The sequence below is a fragment of the Bubalus kerabau genome, chromosome 18 (genome assembly GCF_029407905.1).
Source record: "Bubalus kerabau isolate K-KA32 ecotype Philippines breed swamp buffalo chromosome 18, PCC_UOA_SB_1v2, whole genome shotgun sequence".
Taxonomy (NCBI): Eukaryota; Metazoa; Chordata; class Mammalia; order Artiodactyla; family Bovidae; genus Bubalus; species Bubalus kerabau.
This window is the reverse complement of record NC_073641.1, coordinates 65,012,547-65,033,456: the sequence shown is the minus strand read 5'-3', so window position 1 is coordinate 65,033,456 and position 20,910 is coordinate 65,012,547. Positions and strand designations below refer to the sequence as shown.

The 20,910-nt window shown below is 44.6% G+C and overlaps 1 protein-coding gene across 5 annotated transcripts in view; it reads right to left on the bottom strand.

Annotated features, from left to right (window-relative positions):
- The window catches only part of ATPSCKMT (ATP synthase c subunit lysine N-methyltransferase), an 83,383-nt gene that overhangs the window by 12,540 nt on the left and 49,933 nt on the right, over nucleotides 1–20,910 (bottom strand). The window contains exon 5 of one of the 5 annotated variants that reach the window (XM_055555207.1): nucleotides 11,661–11,734. The exons of the other annotated variants lie outside the window; for them this stretch is intronic. Within the exon in view, the coding sequence (XP_055411182.1) occupies nucleotides 11,714–11,734 (21 nt within the window). The 3' untranslated portion in view covers nucleotides 11,661–11,713. Of the gene's footprint in view, nucleotides 1–11,660; nucleotides 11,735–20,910 lie in introns of those variants that run through there. 5 annotated transcript variants of the gene reach the window in all.

Below are 20,910 nucleotides of genomic sequence, written 5' to 3'. Positions count from 1 at the left end.
CAAGGATCGAATCCAGGTATCCTGCATTGCAGGTAGATTCTTTACTGTCTGAGCCACCAGGGGATCCCAGGACTTTCATGAAAAGCAGCTAAACGCCGAACAAGGTTCAGAGAGCTTTAGAAAGGGCTAGAAACTTCCCCACCCATGGCCAACAACCTTGAAAAGGCCAGTGGTGACTTGAAAGCTGAGTCCATTTAAGGAGCTGGTAATAGCCTGAGCAGTAACACAGAAAAGCCAGGAAATATCCATTATCCACGGGAGCCTGGCCAAGCCAGGCAACTATCAAAACACCTACAGAAGCAACCTTTGAGGTGGGAAATGAGAGGAGAGCGATGAAAAAAAACAGACGTTGTCAAGAAATGCAGTTTTACTGAAAGAAAAAAGCTAAAGGGAAATACAAGGCTAATATTTGAGAGTGAGAAAAATATATGACTTCTCTGCTATTGTTTGGGAATTAAAAATTGGGAGACACAATAAACCTACATTAAGCTTTACAAACTTCATTTTTAAAAATGTTGTTAATGGCATTGTTTACCAGACATCGTGAAAAGATGAAAGTCACCGTGTGCGAGTATATTCATGGGGAAAGATGCTGTTGCTGGTGTTCAGTCGCTCAGTCGTGTCTGACTCTTTGCAACCCCATGGACTGCAGCACGTCGGTATCTCCTGGAGTTTGTTCTAACTCATGTCCATTGAGTCGATGATGTCATCCAACCATCTCATTCTCTGTCACCGCCTTCTCCTCCCGCCTTCAATCTTTCCCAGCATCAGGGTCTTCTCCAATGTGTCGGCTCTCCACATCAGGTGGCCAAAGTATTGGAGCTTCAGCTTCAGCATCAGTCCTTCCAATGAATATTCAGGGTTGATTTCCTTTAGGATGGACTGGTTGGATCTCCTTGCTGTCCAAGGGGCTCTCAAGAGTCTTCTCCAACACCACAGCTTGAAAGCATCAATTCTTCGGTGCTCAGCCTTCTTTAAAGTCAGACGATAAAGGGAAAGATGGGATTCCAGAATAATGAAGAGGCCTGACTGTGTGTGGATGACAGCTACACGCTGAGTGCTCCAAGGTCCCAGAGAACCGCAGAAGCACAAGGCAGAAGGCGCTGGGGGACAAACGCCACCCACCACCTGGGAGCCCCCCGGTGGGTTGTCCCATGAGTGAGCAACAAATGCCTGAGACTTAGAGGTCTGCTTGGCCAGCAGCTGGTGTGACCCAAACAAACACACAGCTCTCTCTCTACTGAGGCACCATCTTGACATGTCCCATGTTTCCTGGGCCCACATCTATAAAACGGAAGTATTAATATTTACAGGTGTGTTGCTGTAATTGATGGGAAGGCGATGGGAATCTGAACCTGGAACATTACAAATTTTCAGTACAAGCTTGGATTTGGTTTCCTCCAAGGAATAGAGACAAAGACAGAGAATAGGAACTGCAATGAGGTAAATAAAATTTAACAGCATCACTAATAACAAGAAATAGCTTATTAGAAACAGATATAAGGGGGAAATAAAATGTTTACATACGGCCTTGTTCTATATAATGGGAGGCATTGTGTGTGTGTGTGTGTGTGTGTGCACATGTGCGTGTGCTCAGTCATGTCTGACTCGTTATAACCCCGTGGACTACAGTCTGCAGACTCCTCTGTCCATGGGATTCTCCAGGCAAGAATACTGGAGTGGGTTGCCATTCCCTTCTGCAGGGGATCTTCGCCACCCAGGGATTGAACCCAGGTCTCTTACGCCTCCTGCATTGGCAGGCGGATTCTTTACCACTGAGCCACCAGGGAAGCCCCACTGCTCTGTCATTAACTGAATAACCCAAACACAACACCTATACCTATGAAGCTATCCACAGTTTCTCCCAGGTCTCAGAGAAACAAAATAAGACTTATACTTTCCATTTGAAGGAAAAGGTCATAAAGAAATGAAAACACCAAAGTCTGGGGGTATCTGGTCCAGCCATCTGATTGCCGGGGTCCAGCCCCGGCTGATCCAGGGTATTCGAAGCAGGGACGGCGTCGGCAAGGATGAGGATACAATAGCTTCAATTAGATATTAATTAAAGATATAAAGAGTAATAGAATGAGGATAGCTCAGTAGGAAAATTCAGTGGAGAAAAGAGGCTGAGTAGCTTGGTTTACGCGGGAGACCAATAAAACTTCAAGACAAGAAGTTTGCACCACTTATGTAGGCCGCAGGCGTCCTTCCGTTCTCCCAAAGGAGAGGAGACACTGAGGCCTCCCCAGTCAGATCTTAGAAGCCCAGGCATAATTAGCAAGCATGGCGGGTTCCGCGCTCCAGATGGAGACTCAGCCAGAATTTGAGAGAGAGAGCAACATGGGGAGACCAAGTTTCAGTGAACAAGGCCCGCACTTTATTTTCCAAAGTAGTTTTTATACCTTAAGTTGTACATAGAGGATAATGGGGGAAGGGGTGGAGTCATTCAAGGGCAGCAGTTCCTGGTCCTAATCGAAGCCAGGCTTTCAAACTTATCATATGCAAAAGTTCAGGTAAATTACATCATCTTCTGGCCAGGAGGCCTGTTAACATTTTAAGAAACTTATCTTTCTCTAAAGGTGATTATTCCAAAGTCAGGCACCAGCCTCCAAAAAAGCATTGGACAAAGCTGCATTCCTATAGGGCAAAGGTGAGGTGGGCTCAATCAAGAAAAGAATTAACTCAAGGGTCCAAGGTTACAAACATTGAAGCTACTACTTACATTTCTATACACCCATTATATCAATCAACACACTGCCAAGGACACAGTAGGTAAGGAGTATGGAGACTTAGCAGCAAACATTGGCCCAACAAGTGAAAAACCCTTCACCAATACAATTTCTAATCAATTTTTTAACTGCTCAAAGGAATCTGTGTTTAGACAGTTTAGAACATCTCCTGCCTCTCACAGTTGGGAGGCTCTGAACAATCACATGTGGCCGGAAAAACCTATTCAGGCAGGCTAGAGGATTTCCAAAGGAGTTTGTAGGTTGAAACACTGTCACACCCAGGAATTATTAACTGGAGCTGTAAGCTAACTCTTTTTTCAGAGAGAGGTAGTGGGGGACAGCCCCCGTAAAGTCAGAGGTGTAGGTGAAAGCACAAAGCTGAAAGTAGGCAGACTCTGGTTTGGGGGTAGATGCTCGAGAATTTCCAGGGGGACTCCTGAGGCTCAATCCCGCCTTTGAGTATGCCGAACCTCCTTCCTCATGACCTTTGCCATGGGCGGAGCTCCTGCTCCTGGCAGTGATAGAATTCCAGTTGAGCTATTCCAGATCCTGAAAGATCATGCTGTGGAAAGTGCTGCACTCAATATGCAATATGCACTCAATATGCAATATGCCGGCTCCCGGCATCTGATGAGCACATAAAATCTGGAAAATACGCCATCAGTGAAGCAGACATCCACCATGTCTCCCCTCTCCCAGCACTATTTCCCTTGTTCAAGGCACAGAATCCTGAAGGCCTTTACAAACTTTTCCACCACTCAACTCTGTGGTTGAGAGCCTGACTCTACCCTCCCCGCCCCTCACTCAAGGTCCGTGCCTGCCTGGCTAAAGTCAAACAGATTATTGCATCCGCCAGCCATGGAGACTGATTTGCGCATGGACTTGGGAGCTGGGCCAGACCACGGAGTCTAGCCAGGGTATTAAGACTGCCTGGAATGGAAAGCGCGAGTCAGTCCCCATCAGTATGCTACTGCAACAGCAAAGAGGGTGGCTACGAGCTCCAGCAAGCATCTGAATTCTCAAAGGAGTGCTCGAGTAAGATGAGGGCTGGGGTGCAGCGCGGGTGAAGTCTTCTCCACTGGGCCTCCCACACAGTGCTGTCCTAACAAAGGGTAACTGTCCCAGTGTGCCTGGAGTTACTCAAACCAGGAAGCAGTGATGGGAGAGGGAAGTGGGGTGACAGGAAGCCTGCCACTTGCCAGGGGATTTTGACAGCAACCCTCCCCAGGTGAGCTGCAGGGATTAAAAAGTGAAATCTCACCTCCCTAGTCTGTGCTTTGTATTTGGGGGTTTCTTTTTCTGATGATAGGAAATAGCACATGCTCATTGTATGTTTGTGTGCTTAGTCGCTCAGTCGTGTCCCACTCTGTGCAACCCCATGGATGGTAGCCGGCCCAGTAATTAGTAGATGTATACCCAGTAGCACTTTCTATACCTGTATCAATATATGTGACTTTTCTATGATCAAACGATCATTGCGTTTTAATGATCCAGAAGTAATGTGGGCTTGCAATACTGTGAAAATGCAAATTAATTATTGCTATTCATAAATCCATGAGGTTGCAAAGAGTTGGATACAACTGAGCAACTAACACTAACTAACTAATTAATATAAGCATAACTCAACTTTTAATAATAATCTTCAGGCTCCTGATACTTTCCCTATAGTCTTTTTTCAGTATTTATTTATTTACTTGGCTTTGCCCAGTCTTAGTTGTGGCATGTGGGATCTAGTTCCCCAACCAGGGATTGGACCCAGAATCCCTGCACTGGGACTCTTAGCCACTGAACCACCAGGGAAGTCCCTTCCCTATAGCTTTTTCTTTCCTACCTACCTCCACGCAAAGCAAAATGCTTGGTTTCCTCATCTCTGTGCATAAAGGTAACATGTTTGGCTGAGGCAGTTGGATGACACAGACTAAGCTGGGCCAGTCACCCCCCTGAAGGACAGGAGTGTCTTCCAAATGCTGGGGTGTCACTGGCCTGGGTGCTCCTATAAGCAAGATGAAGCCACGGTACCTTTGCCACAGTACCTTTTGGTTGATGATGAGTGATGCTGCCTCTGGTCTCAGAAGACAGATCTCACTGTCCAGGGGTGAGGGATGGTCCTAAAACCCACCAGTTGCAGGAAGTCTCTTTGTCCTCTAAAAGATGGAAGAAAGCCATGGGAGCATCACATCAATGCCCGAGGCCCAGCTTAGAAATGGGAATCTAGAACCTGCCGTGGACCCTGAGGATCTGATGTGAGTGGGGGAGGGGGCCCCTGGAGACATCACAGTGCCCCATGGGCAGGCAGGGGGGAACCCCATAAGCCGCACACCCTCCTCTGTGCTGAAATAGCTGCAGTCTCCAGCTAGGTGCCCAATTCTCGCCACCATTAGTTGACTCCATGAATACAAACTCCCTTTTAGAAAATGGGCTTCCCTGGTGGCTCACACAGAAAAGAACCTGCCCACAATGTGGAAGACACAGGTTGGATTCCTAGGTTGGGAAGATCCCCTGGAGAAAGGCAGGGCTACCCACTCCAGTATTCTTGCCTAGAGGATACCATGGACAGAGGAGCCTGGTGGTCTACAGTCCAGAGGGTCCCAAAGAGTTGGACACGACTGAGTGACTAACACTTTTCAATTCTAGAAAATATACTCATTTTTCTTTTAATTTCATGCCACATTTAACTGAGCCTGGAGCCCAGTGTGTGTTGGAGAGAAGTCAGACTGTCTGGATTCCAGCATCAATTCCATCACTGATTAGGTACAACACAGGCTGAGTTGTCTAACATCTGTCCTGAGGTTTTCTCATCTGTAAACTGAGGATAAAATACATCTCTCAGAGACACTTTATTAAAATCAGGAAGAATACATTTTTTTTAATGCAGGCAAAAAACAACAGAATAAAACCACACATAAAGCTGAGGAAGTGAAGTGAAAGTTGTTCAGTCGTGTCCGACTCTTTGCAACTCCATGAATACAATCCATGGAATTCTCCAGGCCAGAATACTGGAGTGGTAGCCTTTCCCTTCTCCAGGGCATCTTTCCAACCCAGAGATCGAACCCAGGTCTCCGGCATTGTGGGTGGATTCTTTACCAGCTGAGCTTTAAGGGAAGTCCAAAAATACTGGAGTGGGTAGCCTATCCCTTCTCCAGTGGATCTTCCAGACCCAGGAATCGAACCAGGATCTCCTGCATTGCAGGCAGATTCTTTATCAACTGAGCTATCAGGGAACCCCCAGCTATCAGGCGGCTCAGCTGGTAAAGAATCCACCTGTAAAATGGGAGACCTGGGTTCAACCCCTGGGTTGGGAAGATTCCTTAGAGAGGGGAACAGCTAGCCACTCCAGTATTCTGGCCTAGAGAATTCCATGGACTGTATAGTTCATGGGGTCCATAGGGTCGCAGAGTCAGGCACGACTGAGTGACTTTTACTAAACTTGAAGAAAAAAAAAAGGCTGAGGAGGTGCTCAGTAAATGGAGCTACTCCGAAAATGAAAGTATTTGCAGGGAAGCCAGGCACAGGGGCTTCCCCTATGGCTCAGCAGGTAGAGAATCCTCCTGCAAAGCAGGAAACACAGATTCAACCCTTGGGTGGGGAAGACTCCTGGGAAAAGGAAACGGCAACCCATTCCAGTGTTCTTGCCTAGAAAATCCCATTGACAGAGGAGCCTGGTGGGCTACAGTCCAAAGTGTCCCTAAGAGTGGGACACAATTGAGCAACTTCACACACACACACACACACACACACACACACACACACACACACACACGGGCATGTGAAGGTAGGAGGAAGTCACTTGAGAAGGGAGACCCCTACTGGCCTAAGATGAGGGTGGCTCCAGAGCTGGCCAGCCCTTAGTTCAAGTCCACACTACTCACCAGCTGTGCAACCATCAGCCAGCAACTGAGCTTTTCCAAGCCTCTGGATCCTCATCTACAAAAGGCTTATCAAGAGTACCTACCCCTAGAGTACTAATGGAAACTATATCAGGCCATGCAATTCAAAGTCTAACAACAATTAGCAAAATGTTGATGGTGATTGAAGCTGGGTGATAAGCACATGGAGAATCATATTTTTGCCTTCCCTGTTGTTGTACATTTGCAGTTATCCCTAAGTTTTTTTTATTTTGTAACCAAGTACTTAGGACAGTCCTGGCACATAATCACATACATTATTATTAATAATATGCTTAATATCAACGTCATTGCTTGTTGATCAGTCTCTAAGTTTAGTTCAACTCTTTGCAACCCCATGGACTGCAGCATACCAGGCTCCTCTATTCTCCACTATCTTCCAGAAGAAGTGAAGTTGCTCAGTCGTGTCTGACTCTTTGCGACCCCATGGACTGTAGCCTACCAGGCTCCTCTGTCCATGGGATTTTCCAGGCAATAGTACAGGAGTGGATTGCCATTTCCTTATCCAGGGGATCTTCCTGACCCAGGGATCGAACCCAGGTCTCCCGCATTGTAGACAGACGCTTAACCATCTGAGCCATTTGCTCAAATTCATGTAACTTGAGTCAGTGATGCTATCCAACCATCTCATCCTCTGCCACTCCTTTTTCCTTTTGCCTTCAATCTTTCCCAGAATCAGGGTCTTTTCCAATGAGTCAGCTCTTCGAATCAGATGGCCAAAGGATTGGAGTTCAGCATCAGTCCTTCCAATGAGCATTCAGCATTGATTTCCTTTTAGGATTGACTGCTTTGATCTCCTTGCTGTCCAAGGGACTCTCAAGAGTCTTCTCCAGCACCACAATTCAAAAGCATCAATTCTTTGACACTCAGCCTTCTTTATGGCCCAATTCTCACATCCATACATGACCACTGGGGAAAAACTGTTGCTTTGACTATACAGACTTTTGTCTGCAAAGTGATATTTCTGCTTTTAAATGCCCATTAGCCCTTTTGTAATAATCAAAATAATTTCTAAGAGAGTCTTCTGTAAAAGAGAGATGCTTTTACACTCCACTCTTGGCATCTGGAAGATCATGGACCCCTTGAAGAATGTGATGAAATCTGTGGACCCACGTCCCATAAATAGGAAGTGCCCTGCTCCCTTGGTCACAAAGCCAGCCCAGGGAACCCCAGGAACTCCAGGGACCCAGGCTGACGATGGGGAAGGAACAGAATGGCAGTGATTCTCTGCCGTCTTGCAGAGAGCTTCCTGGCTTCCCTGGGGCGACAGTGTATTGTGGGCTATCACTGAAGGAAGAAGGACTCAAATGATGGAGCAGCTCTCAGTAGGAGAACAGCCAATCTAACAGAGATAACAAGCAAGACTTGTCTCATCTGTATGGTTGCTATTTCTTTTCCTACCTCAGGACATTTATCTGAACGTATTTTCCTTTTCATTTCCAGTTAGCATATGAAAGAAGTTTTAGTGCCATAATTTTAGATATCTGAAAATTTGGTCTAACTGTATTAGCCATCACAGTCTTGGGTTGAATCTTCTCCACAGCAATAAATCTCAGGAAACAATAAAAGTAAGATGATGCAGTCTATCATTTCTGATTCCAATACTATTCCAGGTTTAACATATGGCTTTTATGTCTTTGTTAACATTTTTATCTAGCTTTGTGAAAAATAGATGAAAAAATATTTAACATGGTACAAAATATAACCATGAAATAAAAGCTCTAGGTAAAGCCATAAGCAAGAATAATCAGCTACAAAAATACCTCTCAAGTTGAATAAAATAAAGTTTCAGCTGAACTATCGATTTTGAATACAATTACAGCCCCGTAGTTAGCAGGTCGTTCAGAAATAGATATTTTAGTGTTCTACTTTTCAAATTACAATGTGGAACTTCAAGCAATAAAGGGCAGTTTGAAGAAGTGAAAAGTCATAAAATGGGAAATGTAACATACCTAGCATGAACAAGGGGAAAGGAAAGTGTGCGGAGCGTTAAATGGGACTGGAATCACTGCAAAATTTTAGGAACAGCAATACCACCGATCAGCAACTCCCAAGACAGTGTATGGTAAGGAAGGCTGGATGAGTTAAGCTTAAGGAAAAAAGACTAAGTATTCAAATAAGTGTTGAGAAGTAAGCATAGACAGTGTTTGTTAAAATTAAAATCAGTGCTGCTAAATGGAATTATCAGTAGTTAATTGCTATGACAACTGCAACTCCAGGATTAATTACATTTAAAATTAAATTAAACACTCAAGAAAAGTTCATTAAAGTGATTATTTACTCAATTTGGTAAACTTCTCGTCTAAATGGTACTCACTATGCTCCATGAAAAAAAAAAGGCAAAGCTGAGCTCACAACATCAATAAAAAACACCTACAACCAACAAGGAAAAAAAAAACTCAATGCACGCAGGAGAGTTAAAGATCTTGAAACAAACCTACCCGTGGCTCCAGAAGAAGACACCATATCTATCTCCCAAAGCAGTTTTTTTCTATAAATACCCTTAAAAAGATAGCCTGGAACAGAAGCTGTCAGTGTCTCCTCTATGAGATGTGCAGAAACACAAAGGACAATTACAGCGACACAGACTCCTCTTCACCAGCATGAGATGCTGGAAGACAGTGGAATAATATTATTGAAGTGACGAAAAAGTAATAACCTGGAATTTTATCCTCTCAAGAGGAAGGGCAAAATAAAAAGATTCTCAGATAAATGTAGCTATTAGGATGAACTATTCAGATTCAACTATACCCATTTATGCAGAGTTCCAAAGAATAACAAGGAGAGATAAGAAAGCCCTCCTCAGTGATCAATGCAAAGAAATAGAAGAAAACAATAGAATGGGAAAGACTGGAGATCTGTTCAAAAAAATTAGAGATACCAAGGGAACATTTTATGCAAAGAAGGGCACAATAAAGGACAGAAATGGTATGGACCTAAAAGAAGTAGAAGATATTAAGAGGTGGCAAGAATACACAGAAGAATTATACAAAAAAGATGTTCATGACCCAGAAAACCACGATGGTGTGATCACTCACCTAGAACCAGACATCCTGGAATGCGAAGTCAAGTGGGCCTTAGGAAGCATCACTACGAACAAAGCTAATGGAGGTGATGGAATTCCAGTTGAGCTATTTCAAATCCTAAAAGATGATAACGTTAAAGTACTGAACTCAATATGCCAGCAAATTTGGAAAACTCAGCAGTGGCCACAGGACTGGAAAAGGTCAGTTTTCATTCCAAACCTAAAGAAAGGCAATGCCAAAGGATGTTCAAACTACTGCACAATTGCACTCATCTCACACACTAGCAAAGAAATGCTCAAAATTCTTCAAGCCAGGCTTCAACAGCATGTGAACCGTGAACTTCCAGATGTTCAAGCTGGATTTAGAAAAGGCAGAGGAACCAGAGATCAAATTGCCAACATCCGTTGAATCATCAAAAAAGCAAGAGTTCCCAAAAAACATCTACTTCTGCTTTATTGACTACACCAAAGCCTTTGACTGTGTGAATCACAACAAACTGTGGAAAATTCTTAAAGAGATGGGAATACCAGACCACCTGACCTGCCTCCTGAGAAATCTGTATGCAGGTCAAGAAACAACAGTTAGAACTGGACATGGAACATCAGACTGGTTCCAAATCAGGAAAGGAGTACATCAAGGCTGTATATTGTCACCCTCCCTATTTAACTTATATGTAGAATACATCATGCAAAATGCTGGGCTGGATGAAGCACAAACTGGAATCAAGATTGCCAGGAGAAATATCAATAACCTCAGATACGCAGATGATACTACCCTTATGGCAGAAAGCAAAGAAGAACTAAAGAGCCTCTTGATGAAAGTGAAAGAGGAAAGTGAAAAAGTTGGCTTAAAATTGAACATTCAAAAAACGAAGATCACGGCATCTGGTCCCATCACTTCATGGCAAATAGATGGGGAAACAATGGAAACAGTGAGAGACTTTTTAATTTATTTAATTGGAAGCTAATTACTTTACAATATTGTAGTGGTTTTTGCCATACATTGACATGAATCATCCATGGGTGTACATGTGTCTCCCATCCTGAACCCACCTCCCACCTCCCTCCCCATCCCATCCCTCAGGGTCATCCCAGTGCACCGGACCTGAGTGCCCTGAGAGACTTTATTTGGGGGACTCCAAAATCACTGCCGATGGTGACTACAGCCATGAAATTAAAAGCACTTGTTCCTTGGAAGAGAAATTATGACCAACCTAGACAGCATATTAAAAAGCAGAGACATCACTTTGCCAACAAAGGTCCATCTAGTCAAAGCTATGGTTTTTCCATAGTCATGTATGGATGCGAGAATTGGACTATAAAGAAAACTGAGCGCCACAGAATTGATGCTTTTGAATTTTGGAGAAGACTCTTGAGAGTCCCTTGGACTGCAAGGGGACCCAACCAGTCCATCCTAAAGGAAATCAACCCTGAATATTCATTGGAAAGACTAATGCTAAAGCTGAAACTCCAATCCTTTGGCCACCTGATGCAAAGAACTGACTCATTTGAAAAGACCCTGATGCTGGGAAAGATTGAGGGCAAGAGGAGAAGGGGACGACAGAGGATGAGATGATTGGATGGTATCACAGACTCGACAGACATGAGTTTGAGCAAGCTCTAGGAGTTGGTGATGAACAGGGAAGCCTGGCATGCTGCAGTCTATGGGATTACAAAGAGTCGGACACGACTGAGTAACTGAACAAAACTGACCAATTCAGATTCTGGGATATAATCACAAAGCAACTGAAACTTATTAATATCTACTCTCATTTTCCTTTTCAAACCACTAATGGACAAGTTCTTCTACTCCTGGGTAAAAACTCAGTCTCCTGAACTTTCTGGCCACTGTTAAATTAAAAACTTTAAAAAGACCTTGATCACAAAATAAAAGTTCAGTTCCACATTTTAAATATCCAGTCCCACATAAGCATCAAAATTCAAACCTTGATTCCAAGTTCAGGTTTCTTTTCCTTCTCCAGGTCAGGTCGCTGCAGTCAGGAGGGGAGCTGCCCTTTTTCTCTTTTTTCGGCTTGTGTTTTTTCTCCTGTTCATTAAATCCAGCTCTGAATCCTCTGGGTCAGGAAAGAAAGAAGAGGCAAGGAGACTAGGAAAGCACTTCCTGACAAGTATGAGAGGTGAGCTAGCATCAGCACTCTCAGGGATCAGCACTATCCACATCTGACTCTTTATCTCATGATGCATTATGGGCTGAATGTTGATGGCTCCCTAAAAATTCATATGTCAAAATCCTAACCCCCAAGGGATGGTGTTGGGTGGGGGCGGGGGGGGTGGTCTTTGGTAGATGATTTCCTCTTGAGTGTGTAGCCCTCCTGAATGGGATTAGTGCCCTTATAAGTTATGACCAAACTAGATAGCATATTGAAAAGCAGAGACATTACTTTGCCAACAAAGGTCCGTCTAGTCAAGACTATGGTTTTTCCAGTGGTCATGTGTGATGTTAGAGTTGGACTGTGAAGAAAGCTGAGCGTCGAAGAATTGATGCTTTTGAACTGTGGTGTTGGAGAAGACTCTTGAGAGTCCCTTGGACTACAAGGAGATTCAACCAGTCCATTCTAAAGGAGATCAGCCCTGGGTGTTCTTTGGAAGGAATGATGCTAAAGCTGAAACTCCAGTACTTTGGCCACCTCATGCGAAGAGTTGACTCATTGGAAAAGACCCTGATGCTGGGAGGGATTGGGGGCAGGAGGAGAAGGGGACGACAGAGGATGAGATGGCTGGATGGCATTACTGACTTGATGGACATGAGTTTGAGTGAACTCCAGGAGTTGGTGATGGACAGGGAGGCCTGGCATGCTGCAATTCATGGGGTCACAAAGAGTCGGACACAACTGATCGACTGAACTGAACTGAAGAAGAGACACAAGAGCTTTCTCACTCTTCCTGCCATATGAGGATATACTAGAGAGACATTCATGAGACTGCAGGAAGTAAGATGTAAAATTCCAGTAGTCGGACAAGGACATCCCAGGAAAAGTGGGGGCACCATAGCAAGATCTGCAGACACTGATATTTGGAGGCTCCCCATGAACTGGCTATGTCCCCCACACAGTCACCATAAAGTCTCCAAGCCCCATCCAAGCACACAGGGTCTCAGGTCCCTTTTCAGTGCTTCATTCTTTTTGGGGGGCGGGGAAGAAAATTGCTTTACCTATTTTTTTAAGTTATGAAAGCATGACAACACATTTACAGGAGACTTGGAAAATAAAAAACAAAGTTACATACAGTTCCACTATATATTACAATTATTTTTAAGTAGATAAATTAAGATTTTTAGCTGGAGTTTCAATATCCAACCCTCAAAAATTAATAGAATGAATATACAGAAAAGTAAAAGAATACAGTAGACCTGAAAAGCACTATGACCCAATTCAACATAATTAAGATTTATACAACTTTCACACAACAGTAGGATACAAATTCTATTCAGGTTCCCATAGACTATAAACTAGAAGACACTGGAACATATTCACAGACATAAAACAGGGTGCAAAAATTTCATGGTCTAAAGGTATTAAAATCATACAGAGTATGTTCTCTTGAGTGCTCCATTCTTAAAAGTGAGCCACAAGCCAGAGACCTCTAGACATATGAAGAAAGCCTCTTTATCACTCAGGTATTGCTATAATAATCCCGCATGGAAAATAACCACAAAATCTCAACTGACAATTAGGTAAGAAAAATAAATAAAACGCATTCCAATCAGAAAGGAAGAAGTAAAATTGTCTCTATTTTCAGACTGCATGATCTTATATAGAGACAATCCTAAAGACCACCAAAAAGCTGTTCAGTTCAGTTCAGTCGCTCAGTCTTTGCGACCCCATGAATCGCAGCACGCCAGGCCTCCCTGTCCATCACCAGCTCCCGGAGTTCACTCAGACTCACATCCATCGAGTCAGTGATGCCATCCAGCCATCTCATCCTCTGTCGTCCCCTTCTCCTCCTGCCCCCAATCCCTCCCAGCATCAGGGTCTTTTCCAATGAGTCAACTCTTTGCATGAGGTGGCCAAAGTACTGGAGTTTCAGCTTTAGCATCATTTCTTCCAAAGAACACCCAGGGCTGATCTCCTTCAGAATGGATTGGCTGGATCTCCTTGCAGTCCAAGGGACTCTCAAGAGTCTTCTCCAACACTACAGTTCAAAAGCATCAATTCTTCGACGCTCAGCTTTCTTCACAGTCCAACTCTCACATCATACATGACCACTGGAAAAACCATAGTCTTGACTAGACGGACCTTTGTTGGCAAAGTAATGTCTCTGCTTTTCAATATGCTATCTAGGTTGGTCATAACTTTCCTTCCAAGGAGTAAGTGTCTTTTAATTTCATGGCTGCAGTCACCATCTGTTAGGATTAATAAATTCAAGTACAGTTGCAGGATACAAAATGAACAAATCAGTAATCAGTTGTACTTCTATACACTAACAACAAAATATCGGAAAAAGAATAAACAAAACAATAGTATTTATGATAGCATCAAAAACAATTAAACAATTAGGAATAAACTAACACCCAGAAGGTGTACACTGAAAAGTACAAGACTTAATGAAAGAAATTAAAGGAGACAGAAATAAACAGAAATATATCCTGTGCTCATGGATTGGAAGAACATTGTTAAAATAGCCACACTACCCAAAACAATCTATAGATTCAATGCAATCAAAATTCCAACGATAATTTTTATAGAAATAGAAAAAAAAATTGTATGGAACATTGGAAGACCCTGAATAGTCAGAGAAATCTTGAAAAACTGGAAGTTTCACACTCTTGGTTTTTCAAACTTCATTACAAAGCCATAGTAATCAAAACTGGACATTGCTGGCATAAAAATATACACATAGACCATGGAACAGAATCAAGAGCCCAGAAATAAACCCATAGATAAACAGTCAACTAATATTCGACATGGGAACCAAGAACACTGATGAGGAAAGGATAGTTTCTTCAATAAATGGTGTTGGGAAAACTGGATAATCCCAAGCAGAAGAAAGAAATTGAATCTCTATCTTTTTCCACTTATAAAAATTAACTCAAAATGGATTTAAAGATCTAAATCTAGAGCTGAAACTGTAAGACTCCTAGAAGGGTGCTGGCAAGGGCGTAGAAATGGAGTCCCTGTGCGCTGTTGCTGGGAACCTAAGTTGGTACATTATGTAACCCAGTATGCAGATTCTTCAAAAATTAAAACTCAAATTATCATATGATCCAGCTATTCTAATTCTGGGTATAAATACACAGAAAATGGAATTGATATCCTTTTTTTGGAAAATACAGTTTTCAAACTGTATTTTCAAAGCTCACAGTTTTCAGGATCCCAGTTCCCTGACTGGGGAATGAACCTAGGCCCCAGCAGTGAAAGTGCCAAGTTCTAACCACTGAACCACAAGGAAATCCCCCAAATCAGTATTTTGATAAGGTGTCTGCACCCCCATTTTCACTGAAGCATTGTTCACAACGGCCAAGATATGGAAACAACCTAAGAGTCTATGGATGAAAAGATAAAGATGCGAGAAACACACACACCATGGACTGTTAATCACCTATTAAAAAAGAAAACATCCTGCCTTTTGCAACAAAATGAATGGATGGATGGATGGATGGAACTTCATGGCATTATGCTAAATGAAGTAAGTCAGACCGAGAAAGACAAATATCGTCTGATCTCACTTACGTGTGGAATCTAAAAAAGCAGAACTCACAGAAGTCGAGAGAAGGATGGAGGCTGCTAGGGGCTGGCTGGGGTGGGGGAAGTGAGAAGTTGGTCAAAGGGTACAAACTTCCAGTTATGAGTAAGTCCTGGGCCCCTAATGCACAGCGTGATGACTACAGCCAACTACACTTGACAGTATATACATGAAATTTGCTGAGAACGTAGATCTTAAACATTCTCACCGTTTTTGGGGTGGGAGGTGAGAGGGAGGTTTAAGAGGGAGGGTACATACACATACCTGTGGCTGAATCATGTTGATGCATGGCAGAAGCCAACACAGTATTATAAAGCAATTATCCTCCAATTAAGAATAAATAAAATTCTTAAATAGCAATTATGTGAGGTGATTGAGGTAATAATGAACCTCTTGCAGGCATCATTTTGCACATGTAAGTGTATCAAATCATCATGTTGTGCACCTTAAACTTACACAGTGTGACATGTCAACTGCAACCCAATGAACCGGTGGCGGGGAGGAGAAAACCATAACATCTCAGTGGCTTATCCAAACGAATATCTGAGAAGTTATCTGAGAGGTTTGACCTTATGGAAAACTGTAATAAAAGTTGGGGGAAAAAACTGGTTGAGAGTGTGAAAAGATAAGATCAGAGAGAGAGAGAGAGAAATGAAGAAACACAGAAAAGAGAGAAGAAAACAATTTCCAGGAGAAGGAATGAAAAAATGCACAGGAAATGAAATATAATCACTGATATAATGTGTCTCACTTGTAAACAAGATTTACACAGCTAAAATTATGACAACACTAGATCTCCAAACCCATCCATCCCACACACACACACACACACACACACACACACAAAGTGTGTTCAGCATTTTAAGGTGAGATATGAGAAAGGGAAGCATGTTCCTGTGATGATTGTATGATCATGTAACACAGCTAAGTCCTGCATTTTCATAATATAAATTCAACAGTAATAAAATTGTAATCTATGCTGAAAGTGAAGAAACAGCAGCAAAAGCATCCTATTTAGAGTTATGGGGGGAAATACATGAGAAAACAGCAAAAAGGGGTGGAAACTGTTTGCTGACGTAAGTGTGGGGGCTGGGAGGAGAGGGTGGCCTTTTTCAGCATAGCCTGTGATGGTTGGTTTTGTGTACTCACCTCACCTGGCTAAGGGATACTCACAGAGCCAGGAAAATATTGTTTCTAACGCATCTGTGAGGGTGTCTCCAGAACAGAGTCACTTTGGAACCAGTATACAGAGTAAAGAAGATGGTCCTCACCATGGCAGGATCTCATCTGAGATCCTGAACAAAACAAAAAGGTAAAGGAAAGGTGGATTCTGTCTCTCTCTGCTTGAGCTGAGACACCCGACTTCTCCGACCCTTGGACAAAGGCTCTCCTGGTGCGTCGGCTCTCTGACCTAGACTGGGACTCACCTTGTCCCACCATCATGACCACCGCCCCGGTCTCAGGCCTTGGGACTCAGCCTCAAATAGACCATCTGTTTCCCTGGTTTTCGAGTTTGCAGAGACAGACAATGGGGTTTCTCAGCTGCTGTAACCACGCGAGTCAATTTCTCTGATAAATTTCCGCTTGGAGAAGGCAATGGCAACCCACTCCAGTACTCTTGCCTGGAAAATCTCATGGGCAGAGGAGCCTGGTGGGCTGCAGTCCATGGGGTCGTTGGGAGTCGGACACGACTGAGCAACTTCACTTTCACTTTTCACCTTCATGCATTGGAGAAGGAAATGGCAACCCACTCCAGTGTTCTTGCCTGGAGAATCCCAGGGACAGGGGAGCCTGGTGGGCTGCCGTCTATGGGGTCGCACAGAGTCTGACACGACTGAAGCGACTTAGCAGCAGCAGCAGCATATCAATGTACATCCTATTGATTGTATTTCTTCAGAGAACCCTGACTGATAGAGCAGAGCACAACAGTCTCCCCATTTTCTACTTCCCAATGGTCAAAGCAAGTCACGTGATCAAGCCCAGCTTCAGAGTGGGAGGAGCCTAAAAGGTTAGGGGTGAGGCAGGCTCATTCATTGGTCCATTCACGTGATCACTGTACCCTGCTACCTTACTTTCTGCGGTTGTTAGAAGAAGTAAATGAAGAAATATCATGACAAGACTGAAAAAGTAGATACTCAAGACCTGAAGAATCTATACGGATGTCAAAGCTGAAATATCCTAGCTCAGCAGCCCCCAGACTTTGGCACCAGGAACCAGTTCTGTGGAAGACAAGTTTTTCCCTGGACCTTGGGAGGGGAGGTTTTCTGGATGGTTTAAGTACATCACATTTGATTGTGCACTTAGGCTTCCCTAGTGGCTCAGAAGGTAAAGCGTCTGCCCACAATGCAGGAGACCTGGGTTTGATTCCTGGGTCCGGAAGATCCCCTGGAGAAGGAAATGGCAACCCACTCCAGTACTCTTGCCTGGAAAATTCCATGGATGGAGGAACCTGGTTGGCTACAATCCATGGGGTCGCAAAGAGTCGGACATGACTGAACAACTTCACTTTTACTTTATTTCTGTTATTACATCAGCTCCACCTCAGATCATCACGCCTTAAATCCCAGAGATTGGAAAAACCCGTCCTGGGACACCTCTGGCCTCTTCTCTCCAGTTCCTTTGTTCAGCTGAACAGTGCCCTTGAACTGTTTCAATATTCTGCAGTACCTTTCACCATAGAGAAATTTTCACTCTTCCTGTATTTTTGTGCTCTGAGGAATGCTTAGGTATCTAAGTAAGCTTAGGTTTTGACACTGGAAGGACCATACATGGATCTAAGCCAGGAGCTTATGAGCTTTTCTCCCTAGGATCCTGGAGGTGGGAGGGCAGGTGGGATGCAGCGGTGGAGGCATCTCTGCTTCAACAAGCATGAGTTTGTTTTATGTTTTATCTCCTGAGCCTCTAAAAATGATTTAACAGGAACCAGATCGAAACCCCACTCACCTAAGTGCTGTCGTCGGTGCCAGGCTGTCAGGAGAAACAGGATCCTCCTGGAAATTCTCCCTGTGTTAATGGACAGGTACCATATATCACAAGATACAATGAGCCCCAAGGAGACAGGCTCACAGAATCTCGGAGGATAAACAACTGCGAGTTTGGGGCAAAGGTCCTAGTTGCGAGCTTGTTTCTCCCATCTCTCTCAGTAACAGCTCTGCTACTTTAATTACAGGTTGTGGATGATTACAGCAGGGCAGAGGGCAGAAAGGCTTCAGAGGTGCCTGTAGAGAGATGCGGGCCGCAGCCCACATAATACCTTAGCAGACTGGCTCCCTGCACCTGGGAGAATGAGGACATCACTGGAGGTCAATAAAGTATTCTATCCCAGGTTTCTGCAAGGCCCCCTCACCACGTCATGTCAGGCAGGAACATGTGTGTAATGTGCAGAACCCAGTGCTTCCAAGGTGGGACTTCCCTGGTGGTCCAGCAGTTAAGAATCTGCCTTCCGTTGGAGAGGATACGGGCTTGTTCCCTGGTCCAGGAACTAAGATCCCACGTGCCACCAGGGCATCTAAGCCTGACTGGTCACAACTACTGCCAGGGCGCCACGACCAGAGAGAAGCCTGCACACTGCAACAAAAGACCTTGTGCACCACAAAGAAGACTCGATGCAACCGAAAATGAATAAACATGAATAAAAGGAAACACAAGGTTCCTTATGCAAAATTTTTAAGACAGCGACAGTGTTAAACCAAGCACAGAGTCCTTCTGAGCGGGGGACCCTGTACCACCACCCCCCACAGAGTCCTTCTGAGCGGGGGACCCTGTACCACCCCCCCCCCCACAGAGCCCTTCTAAGCGGGGGACCCTGTACCACCCCCCGGGGGTGGTGTCCCAGCAGTCAGCCCTGGTTTCCAGACCTCGGGAAGCCCGCTGCTAGTGAAAGGGAGGGTCAGAGTTTGCCGAGAAAGGGCTGAGAGACTGCTGAGAGACTCCCTTTCACAGAAACACGGTCAATCCTATAACTTTGGTTTTCTTATCAAATAATTGCACAAAAATAGCGAGTGGATGTGAAAGCTAAACACTGCTTTAAAAGCCACCTTTTCTCCTCCTATATTCTAGAAAAAATAATCAAACCGCTGCTTCGTGTGCCCTGCAGAGGACGTGAAGGGCACAGAAGGACACACAGCCATCCAGCTTTCAGAATAAAACTTATCTCTTAAAAAAGCCCTGTCTCCTCTGAAGGAAAGACTGGCATCTGTGAGAAGCTGGGACAGGCAATTCGGGAAGAAGGGGATGACTGCCCCAAAGAAGTTCCTAAAAACCTATGGAGGCACTGACTTGCTCAGACTGGAATGTATGTCAGCAATTCCATTCTCATACAGCCCAATATCTAGGTACATTTTTAATTATAATGGAACACTTTATACATGTACATGAATTATAACCAAGAGCGGAGAGAGACATTAGCTGACCTTGAGTCACAGACACAACTTCAAGCAGTTAAGAGCTCAGTTCTGGACTCAGAGACACTCTTCTCAAGTTCAATCTCTGTGACGTTGAGGGTGTTAAGCCTCAGTTTCCCAATCTGTCCCAATCCCACTCTTAGCTTTCCCAGTGGTAGCAGAATTGTTGTATGTGCTGTCAGTTGCTCAGTCGTGTCCAACTCTGCAACCCCAAGGACTGTAGCCCTCCAGGCCCCTCTGTCCGTGGGATTCTCCAGGCAGGAATAATGGACTGGGTTGCCATTTCCTCCTCCAGGGGATCTTCCCAAAACAGGGATGGAACCCCTCTCTCTTGCATCTCCTGCATTGGCAGGTGGATTCTTAACCATGGTGCCACCTGGGAAGCCTAGCAAGTGAGGATACAAGCAGGTGATAGCAGGTGAGGATGCAAAGAGATGGTGAATGGAAAGCCCACCTACACCCTGGCACAGCGAAAACACCACATCAAATATATTTAGTCTCATTATTGAGCCACGGATCCCACAAGGACGCTCGGTCTGATGTGAAGTGCTCAGGGGCTGAGTCCGGAGCAGAAACAGAACCCCAGGCCTGCAGCCTCCCCCACCCCACCCCAGGATGCTGCACTCTTGACTCCAGGGATGCACCTGAGTGTCCTGGTTTGAAACGTGCCCCTTGTCTGCAAGCAGCTCCTCTGTCTCAGCCCTGAGGAAGAAGCCCCGAGTCGGTGGCTCAGCCTGGCGCTGGGAGGGCACGTCCACTCAGGCTCCCCTGCTGTGTCATCTGCCCTCCCCTCAGTGCCCCACCTGGCCAGACTTCCCAAAACACACTGACTGCAGCTGTCTGTTCACAGCCCCGTTCCTTCACCTTGGGCTGATGTTAGGAGCATCCTTCCGGTGGACCCATCTGCTTCCTCTCGCATCACCAGCCCCATCCTCGGCCAGTCTCACTCCCAGCTGTGACTGTGAGGCGCTCACTTCTGCCTCCAGCTCTGCCCCAACCCCAAAAAAGTCTCTCCCTGTCCTCTGCCTGCACTACCCGACCTGGGGCTGCTCAAACCTGCCGGTGGGATATCTGCAATTCACAACTTCTACAAAGAATACAGCTTAATCTAGAACTCTCTGCTTTCCTTTAGTCCATGTGGAAAA